Genomic DNA, 27,801 nt, shown 5'->3' on the forward strand with positions numbered 1-27,801 from the left:
CTCCAGCCCTGAGGAGATGTCCTTAACCCTGGCGCTGGGCAGGCAACACAGCCTTTGGGACTCACGCTCATAGCTGCAGAGAACAGTGTCTATCCCCCTAATTATACTGTCCCCTACCACTACTATGTTCCTATTTCCTCCCCCCACTTGAATGGCTCCCTGCACCACGGTGCTGTGGTCAGTTCGCTCATCCTCCCTGCAGTCCTCGCTCTTGTCCACACAGCTTGCAAGAACCTTGTAACTGTTGGACCTTTGCAGGGGCCGAGGCTCCTCAAACTCTACCCACTGGGCCCCCATACATGCTTCACCTGCAGTCACACCCTCATGTCCCTGATCACAAACCAGATTTGAATGACCTAATCTGAGAGGTGTGGCCGCCTCCTGGAACAAAGTGTCCAGGTAACTTTCCCCTTCCCTGATGTGGCGCAAAGTCTGCAGCTCGGACTCCAGCTCCTTAACTCAGATCCGAAGTTCCTTGAACTGCAAACACCTGGTACAGATGTGCTCGCTCTGGATCACGTTTGTGTCCAGCAGCTCCCACATGTTGCAGCAGCAACACATTTTATTCAAATTATTAATTAATTACTCTAGTATCCCCGCACTTTACACTTTATTATAATTATTTCTTACACACACCAGTATCGATCTTATACTTAACGAGCTATCTATAAGAAAAAGAGAAAAAAAGACTGGAGACCTAAACACAAACTAAAGACCTTAGTTTTAAAGACTAGAAATATTCACCAATCCTACTCACCAATCAGCTGCTCTCCACCCTCTTTTCCCTCTAGCGCTTTTAAATGGTCTCTCACACTCCTCCCACACTCTCACTTTTAAAGGACACTCTCCTCTCACATTCTCTCTGTTAAAGTACACTCTCCTCTCATACTCTCACTGTTAAAAGGCTACTCTCCTCTCACTCTCCCACTGTTAAAGGCCACTCTCCTCTCACTCTCCCACTGTTAAAGGCCACTCTCTTCTCATTCTCTCAATGTTAAAGATCCTGCTGCTTCTCTCACTGTCTCACTGTTAAAGGTCCCGCTGCTTTTCACAAGAGCTCTCTCTGTAAATGGCCCTGCTGCTTTTCACAAGCACTCTCTCTGTAAATGGCCCTGCTGCTGACAAGCCCCAGGACTGGATGGCCTGCATCCTAAGGTCTTAAAAGAAGTGGCTGCAGAGATGGTAGAGACAGTGGTTAGAATCTTTCAAAATTCCTTAGATTCTGGAACTGTCCCAGCAGATTGGGAATAGCAAATGTAACGTCTTTATTCAAGAAAGGAAGCAGGCATAAAGTGGGAAACTATAGGCTAGTTAGCCTAACATCTGTCATAGGGCAAGTGCTAGATTCCATTATTAAGGATGTTATGGCAAGATATTTAGAAATTTAGACCTTAGTTTTAAAGACTAGAAATATTCACCAATCCTACTCACCAATCAGCTGCTCTCCACCCTCTTTTCCCTCTAGCGCTTTTAAATGGTCTCTCACACTCCTCTCACACTCTCACTTTTAAAGGACACTCTCCTCTCACATTCTCTATGTTAAAGTACATGCTCCTTTCATACTCTCACTGTTAAAAAGCCACTCTCCTCTCACTCTCCCACTGTTAAGCAGAGGCAACATGGCTTTATTAAAGGGAAATCCAAACTATCTTTTGACAAAGTAACAGTCAAGGTAGATAAAGGAAAACAGGTAGATGTTACATAAAGTTTAAAGTATGTCAGTGCAGCTCAGCCATGTGGAATGTACATCTTGTGGGATGTGGGAAGTAGTGCAGACACAAAATGCCCTCGAAGACCACATCTGCAGGAAGTGTCACCAGCTGCAGAAATTTGAGCTTCGAGTTGTGGAGCTTGATCAACAGCTGGAGTCACTGTGGTGCATCCGCAAGGCTGAAGATTATGTGGATGGCATGTTTAGAGAGGTGGTCACACCACAGCTAAGAAGTACACTTGCAGAGAGGGAATGGGTGACCACCAGAGTATCTAAGAGAAACAGGCAGGTCTTGCAGGAATCCCCTGGGGGTATCTCACTCTCTTTTCCATTTTGAATACTGGTAGGCGAGATGGCTCCTCAGGGGACTGTAGCAAGAGCCAGGTTTGTGGCACCATGGGTGGCTCAGCTGCACAGGAGGGGAGGTAGAAGAGTGGAAGTGCTATAGTGGTAGGGGATTCCATAGTTAGGGGAGCAGACAGGCATTTCTGTGACCACAGATGTGACTCCAGGATGGTATGTTGCCCCCCTGGTGCCAGGGTCAAGGATGTCACAAAGTAGCTGTAGGACATTCTTTTGGGGCAGGGTGAACAGCCAAAGATCCTGGTCCACGTTGGGAACAATTACATTGGTAAGAAAAGGGATGAGGTCCTGAAAGCAGATTTTAGGGAGTTAGGAAGGGAAATAAAAAACAGAATCTCAAGAGCCGTAATCTCAGGGTTACTCCAAGTGCCATGTGCATGTGAGTATAAGAATAGGAAGATTGAGCAGTTCAGCATGTGGCTGGAGAAATGGAGTAGAAGGGAGGGGTTTAGAATTCTGAGGCATTGGGACCGGTTCTGGGGCAGTGGGACCTGTACAAGAAGGGCAGGTTACACCGTAACAGGATTGGGACTAATGACCACATGGGGGGGTTTGCTAGTGCTTTTGGGGAGGGTTTAAACTAGATTGGCAGGGGGATGGGAACCTATGGGGAAATTCAGTGTTCAGAGGAGAAAAACTGGCAGCTGGAAGTAGTGAAGTATCAACTGATAATGAGGATATATCAGAGAGTAATATCAAGGTAGGTAGAATACTTGGAGAGTTTGATAAAATTAGAGTAGGCAATAGTCAGTCATTAGATGGGGCTAGAGTAAAGGGGAAAGTAAAGTGCATGTATGTGAATGCACAGAGTGTGGTTAATAAGGTTGGTGAACTGTAGGCACAGGTTATAATGTTGCTACAATAGAGACCTGGCTTAAAGAAGGGCAGGACTGGGCATTAAATATTTCTGGGTACAAGTTGTTTAGGAGAGACAAGAGAGGAGGTTGGGGGGGGGTTGGTGGGGGAGTAACAATATTGATTAAAGATGGCATTATAGTACTGGAGAGAGAGGATATTCTAGAGTGGTCAAGGGCAGAATCTCTCTGGCTAAAGATAAGGAATGAAAAATTTGCAATAGCATTGATTGGTGTAGTATATAATCCACCAACTAGTTGAAAGGATGTGGATAAACAAATTTACAAAAAAATTACAGAGAGGCGCAAGAATTATAGAGGGACTTCAATTATCTAAAAAAGACTGGGATAGGAATAGTACAGAGGGACAAGAGGGGCGAGAGTTCCTGGAATGTGTTCAAGATCATTTTCTGCAGCAGTATGTTTCCAGAAGGCAGGCACTTTTGGACCTGGTTTTGGGGAATGATTTGGCAAGTGGATCAAATGTCAGTGGGAGAGCGTCCAGGGAACAGTGGCCGTCGTATCATAAGGTTTATGTTAATCATGGAAAAGGACAGAGAACAATCCAGAGCAGTGATAATTAATTAGGGGAAAGCCAACTTCGATGGGGATGGGAATGCATCTGAGTAAAATGAGTTGGAATCAAACATTGACAAAAAAGATGGTGGCTGAACAATGGGCCACCTTTAAAGAAAAACTATTGCAGGCAATGTCCAGGTATATTCCCTTGAAGGGGAAAGGCAGGACAAATAAATCCAGAGCACCCTGGAAAATGAGAGAGATAGTGGTAAAGATGAAAAGGAAGAAGTGTGCATATGACAGATGTCAGGTAGAAAACACAATGGAAATCAGGCTGAATACAGAAGGACCAGAGGGGAAATGAAGAAATTAATAAGAAAAAACAAGGAAAGAGCATGAAAAGAGGCTGACAATAAACATAAAAAGGAATTCCAAGGTCTTCCATAAGCATGTAAATAATAAAAGGGTAGTAAAAGAAAGAGTATGGCCAATTAGGGACAAAAAAAGGGGACTTGCATGTGGAGGCTGGAGAAATAGTGCAGTTGCTGAACAAGCCCTTTGCATGTCTTTACAAAGGAAGAGGATCCTACCCAGACCGAGGTGAGAGAGGAGGTAACTCATACACTAGAAGAACTTACAACTGAGAGGAAGGAGGTGTTAGAAAGATTATCTTTACTTAAAATAGATAAGGTACCAGAACTGGATGAGATGCATCCAAGGATACTGAGCGAAGTGAGAGTGGAAATTGCAGATGCACTAGTGATAATCTTTCAGTCTTCCTTAGACACAGGGGAGGTGCCAGAGGACTGCAGAATTGCGAATGCTGCACCTTTGTTCAAAAAGGGATGCAAATATAAAGCTGGCAACTACAGACTAGTCAGTTTGACCTCAGTGTTAGGGAAGTTTCTGGAAACTATAGTTGGGGACAAAATCAATAATCGCGTAGACAAGCACAAGATAATTAAGGAAAGCCAGCATGGGTTCATTAAGGGAAAATCATGTTTAACTAACTCTTTGAAATTTTTTGAGGAGGTAACAGAGAAGGTTGATAAGGGAAATGCTGTTGATGTGGTGTATATGGGTTTTCAAAAGACATTTGATACAGTACCACACAACAAAGGTGAGCAAAATTCTAGGTCATGGAATAAAAGGGAAAGTAGGCACTTGGATAAGAAGTTGGCTGAGTGACAAGAAACAGAGTAGTGATAAATGGTTGTTTTACAGATTGGAGGAAGGTTTGTAGTGGCGTTCCCCAGGGGTCAGTATTGGGACCCTTGCTGTTCCTGATATTTTTAATGGCCTAGACTGCAGTGCACAGGGCATAATTTCAAAATTTGCATATGATACGAAGATTGGAAATGAGTCAACTGTGATGGGGATAGTGTTGAACTTCAAAAGGACATAGACATGTTGGTGGATTGGGCAGACAAGTGGCAGATGGGGTTCAATGCAGAGAAGTGTGAGGTGATTCATTTTGGCAGGAAAAATGTGGTGAGACAGTATAAAATAAAGGGCAAGCCTCTAAAAATGGTGCAGGAACAGAGGGACCTCAGTGTATATGTACATAGGTTATTGAAGAAGGCAGAGCATGTTGAGAGAGCAGTTAATAAAGCATATAGTATCTTAGACTTTATTAGTAGGGGCATTGAGTACAAGAGTAAGGAGGTCGTGGTTAGACTGTCCTGCAGTCAGTATCACGGTGAAGCAGTCTGGGAAGAGCATCCTGCAGTCAGCATCGTGGTGAAGCAGTCTGGGAAGAGTGTCCTGCAATCAGCATTGTGGTGAAGCAGACTGGGAAGAGTGTCCTGCAGTCAGTTCTTGTTGAAAATAACAAGAGTGACATCGCAAGACTGTGAGAGAGCGGCGGAGAGATCAGAACCAGAATGAGTGTGGGGAAGCTTCAAAAAGTTACATTAGCACAAAGCTGAGAGCTGATTGATGAGTAGTGAGTAAGTGTTTTACTCCAGCTTTTCTCCAGTTTAAAATAGATTAAGCTAAGGAAAGGTAAGCATTCTAGTTTTTATTTAAAGTACATAAATAATTTAACTTTTTTTACTATTTAACTTAAAGTAAGGGTTTTTTTCCACAACTAGAGGCATGGCAGGGCAGTTCTGTCTCATGTTATGTACCGCCTGCAACATGTGGGAAGTCCTAGATGTTCCTTGCACTCTGACCGACCACATGTGCAGGAAGTGCCACCAGCTGCAGCTACTTGAGCTCAGGGTTTCGGAACTTGAGCGGCAGCTGGAGGCACTGAGGTACCTCCGCGAGGCTGAGAGTTTCGTGGATAGCACATTTTTAGATGTGGTCACCCCACACCTTACTGAAGTGCAGACAGAGAGAGAATGGGTAACCATCAGTCAGAAGAAAGGTGGCAGGCAGGTAGTCAGGAAATCCCCAGGGTGCATCTCGCTTGAGAACCGTTTTTCTGTGTTGGTGAATAGTGAGAGTGATGGTTCCTCTGGGGAGTTCAGCCACGCTCATGGCACTGTGAGTGGCTCAGCTGCACGGGGGGGTGCGGAGAGAGAAAAAAGAGGGTAAGAGCAATAGTGGAAGGAGACTTGATAGTAAGGGGAACATACAGGCGTTTCTGTAGCCATAGGCGTGACTCCAGGATGGTATGTTGCCTCCCAGGTGCCAGGGTCAAGGATGTCACTGAACGGCTGCAGGGCATTCTAAAGGGGGAGGGCAAACAGACAGAGATCGTGGTACATATTGGTACCAATGACATAGGTAGAAAGAGGGATGAGGTCCTGCAAGCAGAATTTAGGGAGCTGGGAAACATTAAAAAACAGGACCTCAAAGGTAGTAATTTCTGGATTACTTCCAGTGCCACACACTAGTGAGTATAGAAATAGGAGGTTAGTCCAGATGAATGCGTGGCTGGAGAGATGATGCAGGAGGGAGGGATTTAGATTTCTAGGACATTGGGACCATTTCTGTGGGCGGTGGGACCTCTACAAGGCAGGCAGGTTGTACCTGAACGAGAATGGGACCAACATCATAAGACCATAAGAATAGGAGCAGAAATTAGGCCATTCGGCCCATCGAGTCTGCTCCGCCATTCAATTATGGCTGATAAGTTTCTCAACCCCACTCTCCCGCCTTCGCCCCGTAACCTTTGATCCCCTTACCAATCAAGAACCTATCTATCTCGGTCTTAAATACACTCAATGACCTGGCCTCCACAGCCTTCTGTGGCACTGAATTCCATAGATTCACCACTCTCTGGCTAAAGAATTTTCTCCTCATCTCTGTTCTAAAAGGTCTTCCCTTTACTCTGAGGCTGTGCCCTCGAGCCCTAGTCTCTCCTACTAATGGAAACATCTTCCCCACGTCCACTCTATCCAGGCCTTTCAGTATTCTGTAAGTTTCAATCAGATCCCCCCTCATCCTTCTAAACTCCATCGAGTATAGGCCCAGAGTCCTCAAACGTTTCTCATATGTTAAGCCTTTCATTCCTGGGATCGTTCTCGTGAACCTCCTCTGGACCCTCTCCAGGGCCAGAACATCCTTCCTGAGGTACGGGGCCCAAAATTGCTCACAATATTCTAAATGTGGTCTGACTAGTGCCTTGTAAAGCCTCAGCAGCACATCCCTGCTCATATATTCTAGTCCTCTTGAAATAAATGCCAACATTGCATTTGCCTTCCTAACTACCGACTCAACCTGTTAACCTTAAGAGTATCCTGGACTAGGACTCCCAAGTCCCTTTGCACTCCAGATTTCTGAATTCTCTCCCCATTTAGAAAATAGTCTATGCCTCTATTCTTCCTACCAAAGTGCATGACCTCACATTTCCCCATGTTGTATTCCATGTGCCACTTCTTTGCCCATTCTCCTAACCTGTCCAAATCCTTCTGCAGCCTGCCTGCCTCCTCAATACTACCTGTCCCTCCATCTATCTTTGTATCATCTGTAAACTTAGCCAGAATGCCCTCAGTTCTTTCATCTAGATCATTAATGTATAAAGTGAAAAGTTGTGGTCCCAACACTGACCCTTGCGGAACTCCACTAGTCACCGGCCGCCATCCTGAGAAGGACCCCCTTATCCCCACTCTCTTCCTCCTGCCAGACAGCCAATCTTCTATCCATGCTAGTACCTTGCCTCTAACACCATGGGCTCTTATCTTACTGAGCAGCCTCCTGTGCGGCACCTTGTCAAAGGCCTTCTGGAAGTCCAAGTAGATAACATCCATTGGCTCTCCTTTGTCTAACCTACTCGTTACCTCCTCAAAGAATTCTAACAAATTTGTCAGGCATGACCTCCCCTTGATGAAACCATGCTGACTTTGCCCTACTTTACCATGCACTTCCAAGTATTCTGAAATCTCATCCTTAATAATGAACTCTAAAATCTCACCAACAACCGAGGTCAGGCTAATTGGCCTGTAATTTCCCGTCTTTTGCCTCACTCCCTTCTTAAACAGGGGGGTTACATTAGTGATTTGCCGGTCCTCTGGGACCCTCCCTGACTCCAGTGATTCCTGAAAGATCACCACTAACGCCTCCACTATCTCTTCAGCTATCTCCTTCAAAATTCTGGGATGTAATCCATCTGGTCCAGGTGATTTATCCACCTTCAGACCTTTCAGTTTTCCTAGCACCTTCTCCTTGATAATGGCCACCATACTCATCTCTGCCCCCCAGCTCTCTTGAACTTTGGGGATGTTACTCGTGTCTTCCACCGTGAAGATTGGCGCAAAGTATCTATTCAGTTCCTCCGCCATTTCTTTGTTCCCCACTACTACTTCTCCAGCGTCATTTTCCAACGGCCCAATGTTCACTTTTGCCTCTCTCTTACCCTTTATATATCTAAAAAAACACTTCCAATCTTCTTTTATATTACTGGCTAGTTTACCCTCATATTTAATCTTCTCCCTCCTTATTTCTTTTTTAGTTGTCCTCTGTTGGTCTTTGTAGGCTTCCCAAACCCCTAGTTTCCCACTGCTCTTCGCCGCATTGTATGCTTTCTCTTTAGCTTTTATGCTGTCCCTGACTCCCTTGTCAGCCATGGTTGCCTCGTCCTCCCTTTAGTATGCTTCTTCTTCCTAGGGATAAATTTTTGCTGTGTCTCCCAAATTACTCCCAGAAACTCCTGCCATTGTTGTTCCACTGTCTTTCCCGCTAGGCTCATCTCCCAGTCAATTGTGGCCAGCTCCTCTCTCATGCCTCTATAGTTGCCTGTATTCAACTGTAATACTGTTACATCTGATTCCAGCTTTTTCCTCTCAAATTGCAGGGTGAATTCTATCATATTAGGGTCACTTCTTCCTGAGGGTTCCTTCACCTTAAGCTCCCTTATCAAATCTGCCTCATTACACATCACTAAATCTAGAATTGCCTCCTTGCGGGGAGGGTTTAAACTAACATGGCAGGGAGATGGGATCCTGAGAGGAGGTTCAGCAGGGGGGAGATGCACAGCCAAAATTAGAAGAGAGAGCAAGTGAGTCTGGAAGCCATAGAAATTATAGGCCAATTAAGGCACAAGGGAATTTGGCAAGGTTGGATGGTATTTATTTTAATGCAAGGAGTCTGACGAATAAGGCAGATGAGTTGAGGGTACAAATTAACACATGGAAGTATGATGTCATTGCTGTCACAGAGACATGGCTGAGAGAGGGGCAGGATTGGCAGCTCAATATTCAGGATATAGGGCCTTCAGATGAGACAGGGAAGGAGGTAAAAGAGGAGAGGCTATCGCAATATTGATCAAGGAATCAATTACAGCAGTAAGGAGGGAGGACATCTTAGAAGGCTTCTCAAATGAAACCGTATGGGTAGAACTGCAAAACAATAAAGGAGCAATCACATTGCTGGGAGTATACTATAGGCCCCCAAACAGTCAGAAAAAAATAGAAGAGCAAATATGTGGGCAAATTTCAGATAAGTATAAAAATAATAGGGTAGTAATATTGAGGGATTTCAACCTCCCCAAAGTTAACTGGGTTAGTTGAAGTGTTAGAGGGAGTGGAATTCTTAAAATGCATCCAGGAGTGCTTTTTAAGCCAGTATGTAGGAGGTCCAACAAGAAGTCCTGGACTTAATTTTAGGGAATGAAGCCAGGCAAGTGGTAGAGGTATCAGTGGGGGAGCATTTTGCAGATAGTGATCATAACTCCGTTAGGTTCAAGGTTGTTATGGAAAAGGACAAGGATGGGCCAGAAACAACGGAAGCCCTAGAGGAGTACAGAATGTGTAGGGGGGAAACTTAAAAAGGAAATTAGGAGAGCAAATAGGGGGCATGCAAAAACATTGGCAGGTAAAATGAAGGAAAATCCAAAGTTATTTTACAAGTACATGAAGAGTAAGAGGATAACTAGGGAAAGGGTAGGGCCCATTAAGGACCATCGTGGTAATTTGTGTGTGGAGCCAGAAGACGTGGTTAGGGTTCTAAATGAATACTTTGTGTCGGTGTTCACAAATGAGAGGGGTGATGTGGGTCTGGAAATCAGGTAGAAGGACTGTGATATAATTGAAGAAATTAGCATAGAAAGGGAGGAGGTTCTAAGTGGTCTGGCAGGCTTAAAAGTAGATAAATCTCCAGGCCCGAATGAAATGTATCCCAGGCTGTTGATTAAGGCAAGGGAGGAGATAGCAGGGGCGCTGGCAATAATTTTCAATACTCTTTGGCCACAGGAGAGGTGCCAGAGGACTGGAGGACAACCAATGTGGCACCGTTATTCAAGAAGGAAGGAAGAGATAAACCAGGGAACGACAGGTCAGTCAGTCTAACCACAGTGGTGGGGAAACTATTGGAAGCAATTCTGAGGGACAGAATTAATCTACACTTGGAGAGGCAGGGCTTAATCAAGGATAGTCAGCATGGTTTTGTTAAGGGAGGTCATGTCAGACCAATTTGACTGAATTTTTCCCAGAGGTGATCAGATGAGGGTAATGCATTTGACGTGGTCTACTTGGACTTCAGCAAGGCTTTTGATAAGGTCCCGCATTGGAGACCGATAATGAAGGTAAGAGCCCACGAGATCCAAGGCAATTTGGTAAATTTGATCCAGAATTGGCTGAATGGCAGGAAGCAGAGGGTGATGGTCAAGGGGTGTTTTTGTGACTGGATGCCTGTGTCCAGTGGGGTTCTACAGGGATTGGTGTTGGGTCCCTTGCTGTTTGTGGTAAATATAAACGATTTAGATTTGAACGTAGGAGGGTTGATCAGTAAGTTCACAGATGACAAGAAAATTAGTGGGGTGGTAAATAGTGAGGAGGATAGTCTTAGATTATAGGAGGATATAGATGGGCTAATCAATGGCAAATGGAATTTAATCTGGATAAGCGTGAGGTGATGCACTTGGGCAGGACAAACAAGGCACGGGAATACACGATGAATGATAGAACACTGGAAAGTACCAAGGATCAGAGGGACCTTGGTGTGCATGTCCAACGGTCCCTTAAGGTAATGGGATAGGTAGATAAGGCGGTTACGAAGGCATATGAGATACTTGCCTTTATTAGCTGAGGCAGAGAATATAAGAGCAGGGAGATTATGCTGGAACTGTATAAAATGCTTGTTAGGCCACAGCTAAAGTATTGCATGCAGTTCTGGAATCCGCATTATCGGAAGGATGTGATTGCACTCGAGAGAGTGCAGAGGAGATTTACCAGGATATTGCCTGGGCTGGAGAGTTTTAATTATGAGGAGAGATTGGATAGACTTGGGTTATTTTCCCTGGAGCAGAGGAGATTAAGGGGGGACATGATTGAGGTGTATAAAATTATGAGGGGCATAGATAGGGTAGACAGGAATGAACTATTCTCCTTGGTGGAAGGATCAATAACCAGGGGGCATAGATTTAAGTTAAGGGGCAGGAGGTTTAGAAAGGATGTGAGAAAGAATTTTTTCACCCAGAGGGAGGTGGAAATCTGGAACTCACTGCCTAAAAGGGTGATAGAGGCAGAAACCCTCATAACATTTAGGATGTTTTTGGATGTTCATTCATGATATCATGGCAGAAGAAGCTATGGGCCTAGTGCTGGAAAATGGGATTAGAATAGTTAGGTACTTGTTTGACCGGCGCAGACTCGATGGGCCGAAGGGCTTTTTTCTGCCCTGTAGACCTCTATGACTCTATGACTAGGTCATGTTGAACTTGTATAAGACACGAGTTGGGCCTCATCGGGAGTACTGCGTCCAGTTCTGGGTGCCATATTTGAAGGATGTGAAGCTATTGGAGAGAGTACAGAGGAGATTCACAAGAATGATTCCAGGGATAAATAACTGTAGCTATGAGGATAGACTGGGAGAGGTTGGGACTGTTTTCCTTTGAGTAAAGAAAGCTGAGAGGAGACTTGATAGAGGTATTCAAGATCCTGAGAGGTATGGACAGGGTAAATAGTGAGAAACTGTTCCCACTCAAGAGAACATCAAGAACTAAAGGACATAGATTCAAAATAAATGGCAAAAGGAGTAAATGTGATGCGAAGAAAATTTTTTTCACCTAGAGGCTGGCTGGAGTCTGGAACAAACTTCTTGATAGGATGGTGGAAGCTGGTTCGATCAAGGTATTCAAAAGGGAATTGGATTGCTACCTGAAAAGAGAGAATGTGCCAGGTTTCGGGGATAAGACAGGGGAGTGGGACTAGGTGGAATGCTCTTTCAGAGAGCCAGGACAGACTTGATGGGCCGATTGGACTCCTCTGCCCTGGAATGATACTGTGATACTGTTAATCTGTGGAATTCTCTTCCCTAGAGAGCAGTGGAGGCTGGGTCATTGAATTTATTCAAGGCTGAGTTGGGCAGATTTTTGATTGACAAGGGAGTCAAGGGTTATGGGGGCGCAGACAGGAAGGTATAGCTGAGACCACAACCAGATCAGCCATGATCTTATTGAATGGTGGAGCAGGCTCGAAGGACCAAGTGGCCTACTCGTGCTCCTAAATCCTATGTTCCATTTGGGGCAGAGACACATCGTTGGGGCCAGTGTAGAGGAAGCTTTACTTTGTATCTAACCCCGTTGCTGTACCTGTCCTGCACACAAACCTGAAATTCTCTTCTTCGAGCCCTTGAGCCGATTCCAGGGTTTAAACTTTGGCTTCTGCGATGGAACTATGAACATGAGGAAAGCGATGAAGAGAACCACAGTGGCATCAGTGACATATCTGAAATGAGCAAAAGTTAGTTAGAGTCAAGTTAGTAGATCTCTACTGGTTCATCACTGTGGATGAGAGATGGTCTCAGTGTCACAGAGTCTAGTGTGGAGCCGGAAAGGGGCAGTGAAAATGTTCGAGCTCCCGATCATGATCAGTACCTATGACTGAAGTCTGGACATTGGGTGAAGGGTGAAAATGAGTTCAGCTCAGTGTGGGATGTTCATTCATAATCCACAGGAAAAGATTCTGTTCCCACGCTCTGCAGAATCAGTTTTTTCACCGTGAATGTGAATAGTCAAAGTTTCAAAAAGCGCAGAAACATAAAGGGTTTGCCTCAATGCTGGCGTCCAAACACAAATGTGGGTAAGTTTCTGGACAGTAGCCAATGCTCTGGCACAGTTTCCAAGAGCAAGTTGGCCTCATGGAGGGAAACAGGCCGAAAACAAAAGGAGTTCCAAATTTATTCAACCTCCAGACTTGGGATTTCAGATTTGGATTTTGTCACTTTGATCTTCATCAGACCAGGCCCATTCATCACTCTCAGACTCTGTCACTTCCTCTTGTTTCACTCTATCTTTTATTCCCTGCTTTAGGTTTCTTCGACAGTTTCTGGTGCATCTTGGCTGAGGCCATTTGGCAGTTAGCCCCTAGGCCAGAGCCCGTGTGCTTCGTGTCAATTAGACTGAAACAGCTGAATGCAGGGTGTAGGCACAGAGCCAGGTTCAGTGTCAGGCCAGCACATTGTGGAACTAGGCACCTACTCCAAACGGTCAAAATGCCATTTTAGTTCATTAGAGATCTGAGTTGTTTTCTCGATAAAGTGTGGAAGCGTTGTCCTGCCTCTCCCAGTGGCTCTGGGGGTAAACTATCTGAAACTCAACTTCATTGAGCGGTAAGTTCCCAGCTAGAGTAGCCACTGTCCTCAGTAACCCTGTGATAACTCATGAGGGCAGGGCAGGCCTGGCTGTGATGCCTCATTGTCTGGGTTCACACAAGAACAATAGCCACTTGGTTGACAGTAGCCAAGGTATTGGATCTCACTCCCTGACAGCACCTCTAGCAGGAAAATTGTGGAGAAACTAAACATAGACATATCATTATTGGACATTTTGAGACTGCACCTGGGGCATATATTGAGGTAAACAACCTGCAATGGGCTGCAAGTTACATTGGCGCCACACAAGTGCCAGGCAATGACCGTCACTTACAAGCATACATAATCTTCACCCCTTGACATGGCAGTAACATCGCTGTATCAATGTCCTGGGGGTTATCATTGACCAGAAACGGAACTGGACCAGCCATATAAATACTGTGGCTACAAGAGCAGGTCAGAGGCTGGGAATCCAGCGATGAGTAACTTGCCTTCTAACTCCCCAAAGCCTGTCCACCACCTACAAGGTACAAGCCAAGAATGTGATGAAATAATCTCCACTTGCCTGGATAAGTGCAGCTCCGACAGCACTCAAGAAGTTTGATACCATCCAGGACAAAGCAGCCCACTTAATTAGCACCCTTCTACAAACATTCAATCCCCTCACCAATGATGCACAGTAGCAGCAGTGTGTACCATCTACACAGTGCACTGCAGCAATTCACCAAGGCTCCTTAGACAGAACCTTTCAAACCAGTGGCCTCTACTGCCTAGTAGGACAAGGGTAGCAGATGCATGGGAACACCACCACCTGCAAGTTCCCCTCCAAGCCACACACTGTACTTGGAAATATAACGCCGTTCCTTCACTGTTGCTGGGTCAAAATCCTGAAACTCCCTCCCTAACAGCACTCAGGGTGTACCTACACCACATGGACTGCCGTGGTTCAAGAAGGCAGCTCACCACCAGCTTCTCAAGGGCATTTAGGGATGGGCAATAAATGCTGGCATAGCCAGCAACACCCACATCCCATGAATGAATTTTAAAAATCCCCTGAGTGGGAAGTCTGAGACAGGCTGCATCCTGTCAGCAGAGAAGCAGACATTAGTCAGTGCTTAATACACAGCTTCAGTTGCATACACCCAGTCACATCAGATCTCCTGAACATTCAGCCCCTGACAGCCAGTCTTTGAGCTCAGTCATCCTGGTGTAATGTGCTTTCAATCTTCACTCAGTCTTTTCCCACAACCTCTCACCCTGGATCATGTAACATTTGGTTGATTTGATATCAAGAATTCTCATTATTCCATCCTTGTTGAATTAACTCTCTTGTCCTTTATTTCTTCCCTTTTAATTTTCTCCACTCACTTCGTATGAAGTAAAGGATGAGAAAGATGCTCCCCCTGACCCCAGCACTGACATACTGCAGAACACAGGAATAGGAGGATGCCAGTCAGCCTCTCGAACCTGTCCTGTCATTCAATGAGATTGTGACTCATCTGTGATCTAACTCCATATAGCTGCCTTTGCCCCATATCCCTTAATATCTTTGGTTAACAAGAATCTGTCAATTTCAGGTTTAAAGGTAATAATTGATCTAGTGCCAATTGCCATCTGTAGAAGAGACTTCCAAACTCCTACCACCCTTTTTGCGAAGAAATGTTTCCTCATTTCCGTCCTGAAAGGTCTGGTTCTAATTTTTAGACTCTACCCCCTAGGCCTAGACTCTCCAACCAGCAGAAATAGTTTCTCTCTATCTCCCTTGTCTGTTCCCCTTAAATATCTTGAAAATTTTAATTAATCACCCCCAAACCTTCTAAGTTTCAGGGAAGGAAAAGTGTTTGGATGGCACAATGAGTTAGTGTTGGCATCCAATGGCAACCACTAGCAATCCTGCCATACTTGCCTCTGAGCCAGATTTTCAACCTGGCATAATACAGGTGCTGAGGATCGGCTGGGTTATGGAAACCAACTCATCAATGGCAATGGGCGGTTGTCATAATAACAGGCATTCCAGGTATTAGTCTAGTAAAGTTTCTCTGAACTGCTTCCAGCATATTTACATCCTTAAATAAGGAGACCAATATTATAACAGATGTGCTCTCACCAGTGCTCTGTACAACTGAAGCATAACCTTCCTACTCTTGCATTCAATTCCTTTTGCAATAAACTATAACATTCTCTTAGCTTTCCTAATTACTTGCATACTAACCTTTTGCGATTCATGCACTAGGACACCCAGATCCCTCTGCATCTCAGAGCTCTGCAATCTCTCACCATTCAAATAATATGCTTCTTTTTTATTCTTCCTGCCAAAATGGACAATTTAACATTTTCCCACATTATACTTAATTTGCCAGATCTTTGCCCACTCACCTAACCTATCTATATCATTTTGTAGCCTCCTTAAGTCCCCTTCACAACTTTCTTTCCTACCTATCTTTGTGTCATCAGCAAATTTATCAACCATAACTTCGGTCCCTTAATCCAATTCAGTTATATAAATTGTAAAGAGTTGAGGCCCCAGCACTGATCCCTGTGGAAGTACACTAGTTACATAGTGCCAACCAAAAAATAACCCATTTATGGCGACCCTCTGTTTCCTGTTAGCTAGCCAATCTTCTATCCATGCCAATATGATACCCCCTACACCATGAGCTTTTATTTTCCGCAATAATCTTTGATGTGGCACCTAATTAAATGCTTTCTGAAAATCCAAGTACAATATATCTTCTTTATCCACAGGATATGTTACTTCTTCAAAGAACTCCAATAAATTGGATAAACATGATTTCCCTTTCACAAAACCAAGTTGACACTGCCTGGTTACCTTGAATTTATCTAAGTGCCTGTTATAATGCTTTTAATAATAGCTCCTAACATTTTCCCTATGACAGATGTTAAGCTAATTGGCCTGTAGTTTCCTGCTTTCCTGCTTTTTGAATAAAGAGGTTACATTAGCTATTTTCCAATCTAATGGAACTTCCCCAAATCTAGTTAATTTTGGAAAATTGAAACGAACTAGCCACTTCTTTTAAGACCCTAAGATGAAGTCCATTAGGACCTGGGGACTTGTCAACCCATTGTTCCAACAATTTACTTAGTATCATTTCCCCGGTGTTTGTAATTTTCTTGAGGTCCTCCCTCCCTTCCATTTCCTGATTTTCAGCTATTTCTGGGATGTCAATTGTATCCTCTATAGAAAAGACAAATGCAACATAAAAATGCAATATACTGCAAAATTGGTGGGGTGGTAAATAGTGAGGAGGATAGCCTTATATTATAGGAGGATATAGACAGGCTGGTCAGATGGGCTGATCAGTGGCAAATGGAATTTAATCCGGATAAGTATGAGGTGATGCACTTGGGTAGGACAAACAAGGCACGAGAATACACGATGAATGGTAGGACCCTGGGAAGTACCAAGGATCAGAGGGACCTTGGTGTGCATGTCCACTAGTCCCTTAAGGTAGTGGGACAGGTAGATAAGGTGATTAAGAAGGCATATGGGATACTTGCTTTTATTAACCAAGGCATAGAATATAAGAGCAGGGAGGTTATGCTGGAACTGTATAAAATGCTTGTTAGGCCACAGCTAAAGTATTGCGTGCAGTTCTGGAATCCGCATTATCGGAAGGATGTGATTGCACTAGAGAGAGTGCAGAGGAGATTTACCAGGATGTTGCCTGGGCTGGAAAGTTTCAGTTATGAGGCAAGATTGGATAAACTGGGGTTATTTACCCTGGAGCAGAGGAGATTGAGGGGGGACATGATTGAGGTGTATAAAATTATGAGGGGCATAGATAGGGTACACAGGAAGGAACTATTCCCCTTGGTGGAGGGATCAATAACCAGGGGGCAAAGATTTAAGTTAAGGGGCAGGAGGTTTAGAGGGGACGTGAGAAAGAATTTTTTCACCCAGAGGATGGTGGGAATCTGGAACTCACTGCCTGAAAGGGTGGTAGAGGCAGAAACCCTCATAACATTTAAGAAGCATTTGGATGTGCACTCGCGATGCCATGGCATACAAGGCTATGGGCCTAGTGCTGGAAAATGGGATTAGAATAGTTAGGTACTTGTTTGACCAGCGCAGAGTTGATGGGCTGAAGGGCCTTTTTCAGTGCTGTAGACCTCTATGCTTCTATAACTGTGACCTGTTCAATTCATCTACCATCTCCTTATTTTCCATTACTAATTCCCCAGACTTACTTTTTATAGGACCGATGCTCACTTTAACTATTTTCTTTTTTAAACTTATTATCTGTCTTTATATTTCTAGCAAGCTTTCTCTCATACTCTAATTTTTCCATCATAATTAATCTTTTACTCATTCTTTGCTATTTTTTATATTCTGTCCAATCTTCTGACCTGCCACCCATCTTTGCGCAATTATATGCTTCTGCTTTAAGTATGATGCTATCTTTAACTTTTTCAGTTAACCATGGGTGGTGGGACCTCCCCTGGGAATTTTTCTTTCTCATTGGAATGTATCTATTCTGTGTATTCTGAAATATCCTCTTTGTAGGGGAGGCAATGGCGTGGGGGAATTGTTGCTGAATTAGTAATCCAGAAACCCATGGTAATGCTCTGGGGACCTGGGTTCAAATCATGGCAGATGGTGGAATTTGGATTAAATAAAAATCTGGAATTAAAAGTCTAATGATGACCATGAAACCATTGTTGATTGTTGTAAAAACCCATCTGGTTTACTAATGATAGGGGACACTGTCCTTACCTGGTCTGGCCTACATGTGACTCCAGACCCACAGCAATGTGGTTGACTCTTAAATGCCTTTAGCAAGTTACTTAGTTGTAACAAACCGCTACAATATCACAAAAAAGGATGAAACCGGACGGACCACCCGGCATCGACCTAGGCACTGGAAACGACAACGGCAATCTCAGCCCTGTCGACCCTGCAAAGTCCTCCTTACTAACATCTGGGGGCTAGTGCCAAAATTGGGAGAGCCTGACATAGTCATCCTCACGGAATCATACCTTACAGATAATGTCCCAGACACATCATCATCATCCCTGGGTATGTCCTGTCCCACGGGCAGGACAGGCCCAGTAAAGCTGGCGGCACAATGGGAGGGAGTTGCCCTGGGAGTCCTCAACATCAACTCTGGACCCCATGAAGTCTCATGACATCAGGTCAAACATGGGCAAGGAAACCTTTTGCCAATTACCACATACTGCCCTCCCTCAGCTGATGAATCAGTGCTCCTCCATGTTGAACATCACTTGGAGGAAGCACTGAGGGTGGCAAGGGCACAGAATGTACTCTGAGCAGGGGACTTCAATGCTCAATAGTACCACTGCTGGCCGAGTTCTAAATGATATGGCTGCGAGACTGGGTCTGCGGCAGGTGGTGAGGGAAAAACATACTTGACCTCATCCTCACCAACCTGTCTGCTGCAGATGCATCTGTCCATGACAGTATCGGTAGGAGTGATCACCACACAGTCATTGTGGAGATGATGTCCCACCTTCACATTGTGGATACCATCCATCATGTTGTGTGGCACTACCACCGTGCTAAAAGGGATAGATTTCAAACAGATCTAGCAATTCAAGACTGGGCATCCATGAGGCTCTGTGGGCCATCAGCAGCAGCAGAATTGTACTCGAACACAATCTGTAACCTCATATCCCCCATTCTACCTTTACCATCCAGCCAGGGGATCAACCCGGTTCAATGAAGAGTGCAGGAGGGCATGCCAGGAGCAGCACCAGGCATACTTAAAAATGAGGTGTCAACCAGGTGAAGCTACAACACAGGGCTATTTGCATGCCAAACAGCATAAGCAGCAAGTGATAGACAGAGCTAAGCAATCCTACAACCAACAGATCATATCTAAGCTCTGCAGTCCTGCCACATCCAGTCATGACTGGTGGTGGTAAACAACATGCTGGAGGAGGAAGCTCCACAAATATCCGCATCTTCAATGATGGAGGAGACCAGCACATCTGTGCAAAAGATAAGGCTGAAGCATTTGCTACAATCTTCAGTCAGAAGTGCCGAGTGGATGATCCATCTCGACCTCCTCCAGAGGTCCCCAGCATCACAGATGCCAGTCTTCAGCCAATTCAATTCACTCCGTGTGATATCAAGAAACGGCTGAAGGCACTGGATACTTCACAGGCTATGGGCCGTGACAATATTCGGGCAATAGTACTGAAGACTTGTGCTCCAGAACTTGCTGCATCCCTAGCCAAGCTGTTCCAGTAGAGCTACAACACTGGTATCTTACCCGGATATGTGGAAAATTGCCCAGGCATGTCCTGTACACAAAAATCAGGACAAATCCAACCCGGCCAATTACCACCCCATCAGTCTGCTCTTAATCATCAGTAAACTAATGGAGGAGGTCATCAACAGTGCTATCAAGCAGCACTTGCTCAGCAATAACCTGCTCACTGACCCCCGGTTTGGGTTCCGCCAGAGACACTTAGCTCCTGACCTCATTACAGCCTTGGTCCAAACATGGACAAAAGAGCTGAACTCCTGAGGTGAGGTGAGAGTGACTGCCCTTGACATCAAGGCAGCATTTGACAAGTGTGGCATCAAGGAGCCCTAGAAAAACTGGAGTCAGTGGGAATCAGGGGTAAAACTCTCCGCTGGTTGGAGTCATACCTAGCATAAAGGAAGTTGGTTGTGGTTGGTGGAGGTCAGTTATCTCAGCTCCAGGACATCACTGCAGGAGTTCCTCAGGGTAGTGTCCTCGGCCCAACCATCTTCAGCTGCTTCATCAGTGACCTTCCTTCCATCATAAAGTCAGAAGTGGGGATGTTCGCTGATGATTGCACAATGTTCACCATTTGTGACTCCTCAGATACTGAAGCAGTCCATGTCCAAATGCAGCAAGACTTGGACAACATCCAGGCTTAGACTGACAATTGGAAGGTAACATTTGCGCCACACAAATGTCAGGCAATGACCATCTCCAAAAGGAGAGAATCCAACCATCGCCCCTTAATGTTCAATGGCATTACCAACACTGAATCCCCCACTATCAACATCCTGGAGGTTATCATTGACCAGAAACTGAACTGGACTAGCCATATAAATACTATGGCTACAAGAGCAGGTCAGAGGCTAGGAATCGTGTGACGAGTAACTCACCTCCTGACTCCCCAAAGCCTGTCCACCATCTACAAGGCACAAGTCAGGAGTGTGATGAAATACTCCCCACTTGCCTGGATAAGTGCAGCTGCTTAAACACTGAAGAAGCTGGGCACCATCCAGACAAAGCAGCCCACTTGATTGGCATCAAATCCATAAACATTCACTTCCTCCACCACCGACCCACAGTAACAGCAGTGTGTAACATCTACAAAATGCACTGCAGGAATTCGCCAAGGCTCCTTAGACAGCACCTTCCAAACCCACGACCACTACCACTTAGAAGGACAAGAGCAGTTGATAGATGGGAACACCACCACCTGGAGGTTCCCCTGCAAGTAACTTGCCATCCTGACATGGAAATATATCGCTGTTCCTTCACTGTAGCTGGGTCAAAATCTTGGAACTCCCTAATGGCACTGTGGGTGTACCTACACCACATGGACTGCAGCGGTTCAAGAAGGCAGCTCACCACCACCTTCTCAAGGGCAACTATGGATGGGTAATAAATGCTGGCCCAGCCAGCAAAGCCCACATCCCATGAATGAATAAAAGAAATGTGTCCATCGCTGCATCTCTACTGACCTACCCCTTAACCTAAATTGCCAGTTCACTTTCGGTAGCTCTGCTTTCATGCCCTCGCAGTTGCCCTTATATAACTTTAAACTATTAGTCTTAGACCCACTCTTCTCTCCTTCAAACTGTATGTAAAATTCAATCCTATTATGTTCACTGCTACCTAGGGGCGCCTTCACTATGAGGTCATTAATTACTACTATCTCATTGGTCAATACCAGGTCTAGTGTAGCCTGCTCTCTGGTTAGTGCCAGAACATGTTGTTTTAAGAAACTATCCAAAAAACATCTTATGAATTCCACATCTCGCTGCCTTTGCCCATCTGATTTTTTCAGTCTAAATGTAGATTAAAATCCCCATGATGATCATCGTACCTTTCTGACAAGGGAGGGAGGGTGCCCTCCTCCAAAATGGAGTTTATACCAATCAGAATCCCAAGCCCAGGATGGGGGGAGATCTCCCATGGAATTGTACACATGCGTTTCTAAGTATTGCTCATGTGTTTGTGAGCTCCCTCAGCATAGCACCAGGTAGTTTATCCTGCACTGTATCCATGTTACACCTGACTGCAGGATGCTCGATGTTGACACTCTATCTTGGCACTCGATGGGCCCTCTCAACCTACTCTGAGAACAAGTGCAGAGAACTGATGGTAACCTTAGGCAACGGATTTGTTCCAGCTTTATTCTCTAAATATGTTCTTGGCTGAATTTCCAATTGAACAATGAGCTGTGTGTTCCCCAGAAACTCCTCTGAAGCTGCTACAACTCTGAGTTCTCGAGTCTCTCCGATGGGCTCTGTACATTTCCAGGTTTCCAAATCTCCTGGTTTGTGCAGGAGCTGAATTATTGCCCTTTGAGGGTCCTCTCTGATTATGGGTTTCTGTACAGTTTGCTCAATTTGGAGTCTGCCCCCCTCCCCCATCTAGGGCATGTTCACAGGCTGGTGAGGGTTACAACCTAAGACTGCTTGGATCAAGATTTAACATCTTCCTGTCCCCAACCTCCCTCCTCCCAATGCGACCACAAACAGTCATACATTCCTGTTGCTGTCCAACTCCATTTCTAGAATCCAGGCTGACTATTCGGCATCTTGTTCTGTCGATTTTAATCAGTCTACCATTGCCAGCCGTCCCTTCAGCTGCCTGGGCCCTAAGGTCTGGAACTCCCTCTCTAAACCTCTTCATCTCTTTCACCCGCTTTGAGATGTGTCTCAAAACCTACTTCTTGGGTGCCCTCCTTCAATAGAATGTTTTTCAGATAGTTTTTTAGAACAGCATGTTTTGGCACCAGCAGTGAGTAGGCTATACTAGACCTGGTATTGACCAACGAGATAGTATTATTAACTGCTCATCTATTTTAATATCTCCTCTGTGACTTGCTACCCATTGCAGACACAATGGACCGAATGGCCTCCTGCATCATAGTTCTGTGATTCTGTCAAATTTGTTGGATAGCATTCCTGTGAAGCACCTTCAGATGTTTTACGATGTTTAATGCAGTTATATCCTTTTTCAAATAAGGAAACCAAAACCGTGCACAGTACTCCAGATGTGGGGGGTTGTTTTCCGGCCCTGCCTGCTGCCGGGATGGTCCAGTCGCACCGAGAGTCAATGGACTTTGGGCCGCTGAATCTCCCACAGCAGGTTCTGCCACAACGGGCTGGAAATTCCCAGCCATGGTCTCACCAAGGTCCTGTACAGCTGCAGTAAAACTTTCCTACTTGTATATTCTATTCGTCTTGCAATAAATGCCAATGTTCCATTTGCCTTCCTAATCACTTGTACCTGCATACTAACTTTTTGTGATTTGTGTACTAGGACACCCAGATCCCTCTGTACCTCAGAGTTCTGCAATCTCTCTCCATTTAAATAGTATAGAGCTTTTCAATTCTTCCTACCAAGCCGCACAAGTTCACATTTTCCCAGTTTATCCTCCAACTGTAAATTTGTGCCCACTACTTAACCTGCCTAAGTCCCTTTGTAAATTCTTTACCTCCTCTTTGCAACTTACTTTCCTATCTATCTTGGTGTCATCGATGTTATTTAGTACTGAGGGACTGCTGCATTGCTGGTGGGTCAGCAATGAGAGCATGTCGCACTGTCAATACTGAGAGAGTGCTGCACTGTTACAGGGTCAGTACTGAGGGAGTGCTGCACTGTCAGAGGGTCAGTACTGAGGGAGTGCTGCATTGTCAGAGGGTCAGTACTGAGGGAGTGCTGCACTGTCAGAGGGTCAGTACTGAGGGAGTGCTGCACTGTCAGTGGGTCAGTACTGAGGGAGTACTGCCATCTTTTGGATAAGAAGTTAAACCAAATCCCCTGTCTATGTTCTTAACCGGAAGTAAAAGATCCCATGGCCACTATCGGAAGGAGAGCAGAGGGAGTTCTCCCCGTTGTCTTGGGCCAATATTTATCCCTGAACAGCCCACATTAAACCACATTATCTGGGTCCTTACCATGTTTTGGATTGTGGGATCTTGCCGTGCAGAAAAAGGCTGCCCTGTTTCCTACATTAAAATTGTGATTACACTTCCTAAGTGGGTGAAAGGCGATATGGAAATGCAAGTCTTTGCTAAAAGCAGAGTGAATGTGTGGCTGCCCTGTCTCACTTTACAATCCAGCCTCGGGTTCTGTTACCCTGTCTTCAGTACTCACTCCTGGCCATTTTTGTTGAAGAGGACATTTCCCCAGCCTGGGACAAACCCGGGATCCCGGGTGAACCACAGCACCACTAACAAGACGAAGAGGATGAGGACAGCTTTCTCTGCAAAGCCCATGGGGCCCAGCTTCTTGTACTCCTCTTGGATGACACCATAAGCTCTCTTCTCCTTCGACGAGATCGGAATTCCGCATCCCCACAGCCTCCGAAAACTGTTAGCAAGACAAGTTCACTTTAGAAGCATTTTATCAGCTCTATCCCATTGAGATATCATTAGCATCTAAATGTGGATGGGGAAGGATTGAGGCCTCTGCATGGGGCACAGTGTTGGACAGCAATGGACCTCAGCCCCAGACCCTAAATATACTACATGGAGAATTATCACCTTCAACATTTGGACAGCAATCTGGTGGAACTGATCTCCTCTCTCTTATACAGCTCTCTGCAGTACTAGATCCCCGACTATTCGCAATTCCCCAATCCCAATCTCTCCAGGGAATTGGAGAGACTTGCAATCAGAGGACTCAGTATGGAGGAGCAAATCTGAGCTGAAGAGGCCAAAGGTTTCCTTGAGGATTCTCCGAGAAGTTTCCCACAGTTCTTATGGAGGCTGAAATAGAGTCAACTTGTGGAGCCACCTGCTCCTGCCTTCCTCTAACTCACAGCCCAGGGTTAGATACATAGTAAAGCTCCCTCTACACTGTCCCCATCAAACATTCCCAGGACAGGTACAGCATGGGGTTAGATACAGATTAAAGATCCCTCTACACTGTCCCCATCAAACACTCCCAGGACAGGTACAGCACAGGGTTAGACACAGAGTAAAGCTCCCTCTACACTGTCCCCATCAAACATTCCCAAGATAGGTACAGCACGGGGTTAGATACAGAGTAAAGCTCCCTCTACGCTATGCCCTCACCCTCTCCCGAGGCAGGTGCAAAAAGGTTTAGACACAGAGTAAAGCTCCCACTACACTTTCCCATCAAACACTCCCAGGACAGGTAGAGCACGGGGTTAGATACAGAGTAAAGCTCCCTCTAAACTGTCCCCATCACACACTTCCAGGACAGGCACAGCATGGGGTTAGATACACAGTAAAGCTCCCTCTACACTCTCCCCATCAAACACTGCCAGGACAGGTACAGCACGGGGTTAGAAACAGAGTAAAGTTCCCTCTACACTGTCCCCATCAAACACTCCCAGGACAGGTACTGCAAGAGGTTAGATACAGAGTAAAGCTCCCTCTACATTGTCCCCATAAAACACTACTAGGGCAGGTACTGCACGGAGTTAGATAGAGAGTAAAGGTCCCTCGACACTGTCCCCATCAAACACTAAGATAAAAGCAAAATTCTGCAGATGCTGGAAATCTGAAACAAGAACAGAAAATGCAGGGAAAACTCAGCAGGTCTGACAGCATCTGTGGTGAGAAAAACAGAGTTAACTTTCGAGTCCATATGACTCTTCTTAGAGTTAAGTAAAAATGTGATGAAATTTATCCTGTTTAAGGGGGGGGTGGAGCAGGTGGAGCTGGATAGAATGCCAGCGATAGCTGGGGGCAAAGGAGAGATTGCCAAAGATGTCATGAAGAAAAGGACAAAGGGGTGTTAATGGTAGTGGGACTGGCTAAAGGAGGTGCTGATGATGGCATTAAGGTCAGAAAGCAGAATGTGGTAATAGAAGGACAAGGGTAAGCACTCTAGAAAGAACAACGTGAACAAGTGACAGATGGCCCTTGTGGAGGTGGGGTGGGGGAGGGGATGGTGGTGGGAAATAGATAGAAAGTAGGATAAAAGGTAGGGATAAAACAAGGAATGAAAATGAAAGTAAATAAAAATAAGTAGATAATAATTAAAAAATGATAATGAATATTAAAAAAAGGAGATAAAAAGGAGGTGAGAATGGAGGAGAGAGTTCATGGTCTGAAGTTGTTGAACTCAATATTCAGTCCGGAAGGCTGTAAAGTGCCCAGTGGGAAGATGAGGTGCTGTTCCTCCAGTTTGTGTTGTGCTTCACTAGAACATTGCAGCAGGCTAAGGACGGACATGTGGGCATGAGAGCAGGGTGGTGTGTTGAAATGGCAAGTGACAGGGACGTCTGGGTCATGCTTGCGGACAGACCGAAGGTGTTCTGCAAAGCGTACACCCAGTCTGCGTTTGGTCTCTCCAATGTAGAGGAGACAGCATTAGGAGCAGTGAATGCAGTAGACTAAATTGAGGGAAGTGCAAGTGAAATGCTGCTTCACTTGAAAGGAGTGTTTGGGCCTTGGACAGTGAAGAAGGAGGAGGTAAAGGGGCAGGTGTTACACCTTCTGTAATTGCATGGGAAGGTGCTGTGGGAGGCTGTTGAGGGTGATGGAGGAGTGGACCAGGGTGTCCCGGAGGGAATGGTACCCACAGAATGCCAACGGGGAAGGTGAAGGAAAGATGTGTTTGGTGGTGGCATCCTGTTGGAGTTGGCGGAAATGGGGGAGGATGATCCTTTGAATGTAGAGGCTGACGGGGTGAAACGTGAGGACGGGGGACCCTATCATGGTTCTGGTCACTCCCTTGACAGGTACAACGCAGGGTTAGATACCAGAGTAAAGCTCCCTCTACACTGTCCCCATAAGACACTCGTAGGACAGGTACAGAACGGGGTTAGATACAGTGTAAAGCTCCCTTTACACTGTCCCCATCAAATACTCCCAGGACAGGTACAGCATGGGGTGAGATACAGAGGAAAGCTCCCTCTACACTCTCCCCATCAAACACTGTCAGGACAGGTACAACACGGCGTTAGATACAGAGTAAAGCTCCTTCTACACTGTCCCCATCACACACTTCCATGACAGGTACTGCATGGGGTTAGATACAGAATAAAGCTCTCTCTACACTCTCCCCATCACACACTCCCAGGACACGTACAGCACAGGGTTAGATACAGAGTAAAGCTCCCTCTACACTGTCCCCATCACACACTTCCAGGACAGGCACAGCATGGGGTTAGATAGACAGTAAAGCTCCCTCTACACTCTCCCCATCAAATACTGCCAGCACAGGTACAGCACGGGGTTAGATACAGAGTAAAGCTCCCTCTACACTGTCCCCATCAACCACTCCCAGGACAGGTACTGCAAGGGGTTAGATACAGAGTAAAGCTCCCTCTACACTGTCCCCATCAAACTCTCCCAAGGCAGGTGCAGCAAGGGTTAGACACAGTAAAGAACCCACTACACGTTCCCACCAAACACTCCCTGGGCAGGTAGGACACGGGGTTAGATACAGAGTAAAGCTCCCTCGACACTGTTCCCATAAAACACTGCTAAAGCAGGTACTGCACGGAGTTAGATAGAGAGTAAAGGTCCCTCGACACTGTCCCCATCAAACTCTAAGATAAAAGCAAAATTCTGCAGATGCTGGAAATCTGAAACAAGAACAGAAAATGCAGGGAAAACTCAGCAGGTCTGACAGCATCTGTGGTGAGAAAAACAGAGTTAACTTTCGAGTCCATATGACTCTTCTTAGAGTTAAGTAAAAATGTGATGAAATTTATCCTGTTTAAGGGGGGGTGGAGCAGGTGGAGCTGGATAGAATGCCAGCGATAGCTGGGGGCAAAGGAGAGATTGCCAAAGATGTCATGAAGAAAAGGACAAAGGGGTGTTAATGGTAGTGGGACTGGCTAAAGGAGGTGCTGATGATGGCATTAAGGTCAGAAAGCAGAACGTGGTAATAGCAGGACAAGGGTAAGCACTCTAGAAAGAACAACATGAACAAGTGACAGATGGCCCTTGTGGAGGTGGGGAGGGGATGGTGGTGAGAAATAGATAGAAAATAGGATAAAAGGTAGGGATAAAACAAGGAATGAAAATGAAAGTAAATAAAAATAAGTAGATAATAATTAAAAAATGATAATGAATATTAAAAAAAGGAGATAAAAAGGAGGTGAGAATGGAGGAGAGCGTTCATGGTCTGAAGTTGTTGAACTCAATATTCAGTCTGGAAGGCTGTAAAGTGCCCAGTGGGAAGATGAGGG

At 45.3% G+C, this 27,801-nt stretch overlaps 1 protein-coding gene across 3 annotated transcripts in view; it reads right to left on the reverse strand.

The window, feature by feature from the left end:
* LOC121283193 (solute carrier family 13 member 5-like) overlaps window positions 1-27,801 on the reverse strand; it is an 85,865-nt gene that overhangs the window by 18,637 nt on the left and 39,427 nt on the right. For 2 of the 3 annotated variants that reach the window (XM_041197442.1, XM_041197441.1), the window contains one exon: window positions 12,442-12,560. In XM_041197442.1, coding sequence (XP_041053376.1) covers window positions 12,442-12,560 — 119 coding nt within the window. Of the gene's footprint in view, window positions 1-12,441; window positions 12,561-23,783; window positions 24,000-27,801 lie in introns of all 3 variants that reach the window. The other variant, XM_041197440.1, reaches the window with a different exon arrangement.

Source organism: Carcharodon carcharias, chromosome 10 (assembly GCF_017639515.1).
Source record: "Carcharodon carcharias isolate sCarCar2 chromosome 10, sCarCar2.pri, whole genome shotgun sequence".
NCBI classification, from domain to species: Eukaryota; Metazoa; Chordata; class Chondrichthyes; order Lamniformes; family Lamnidae; genus Carcharodon; species Carcharodon carcharias.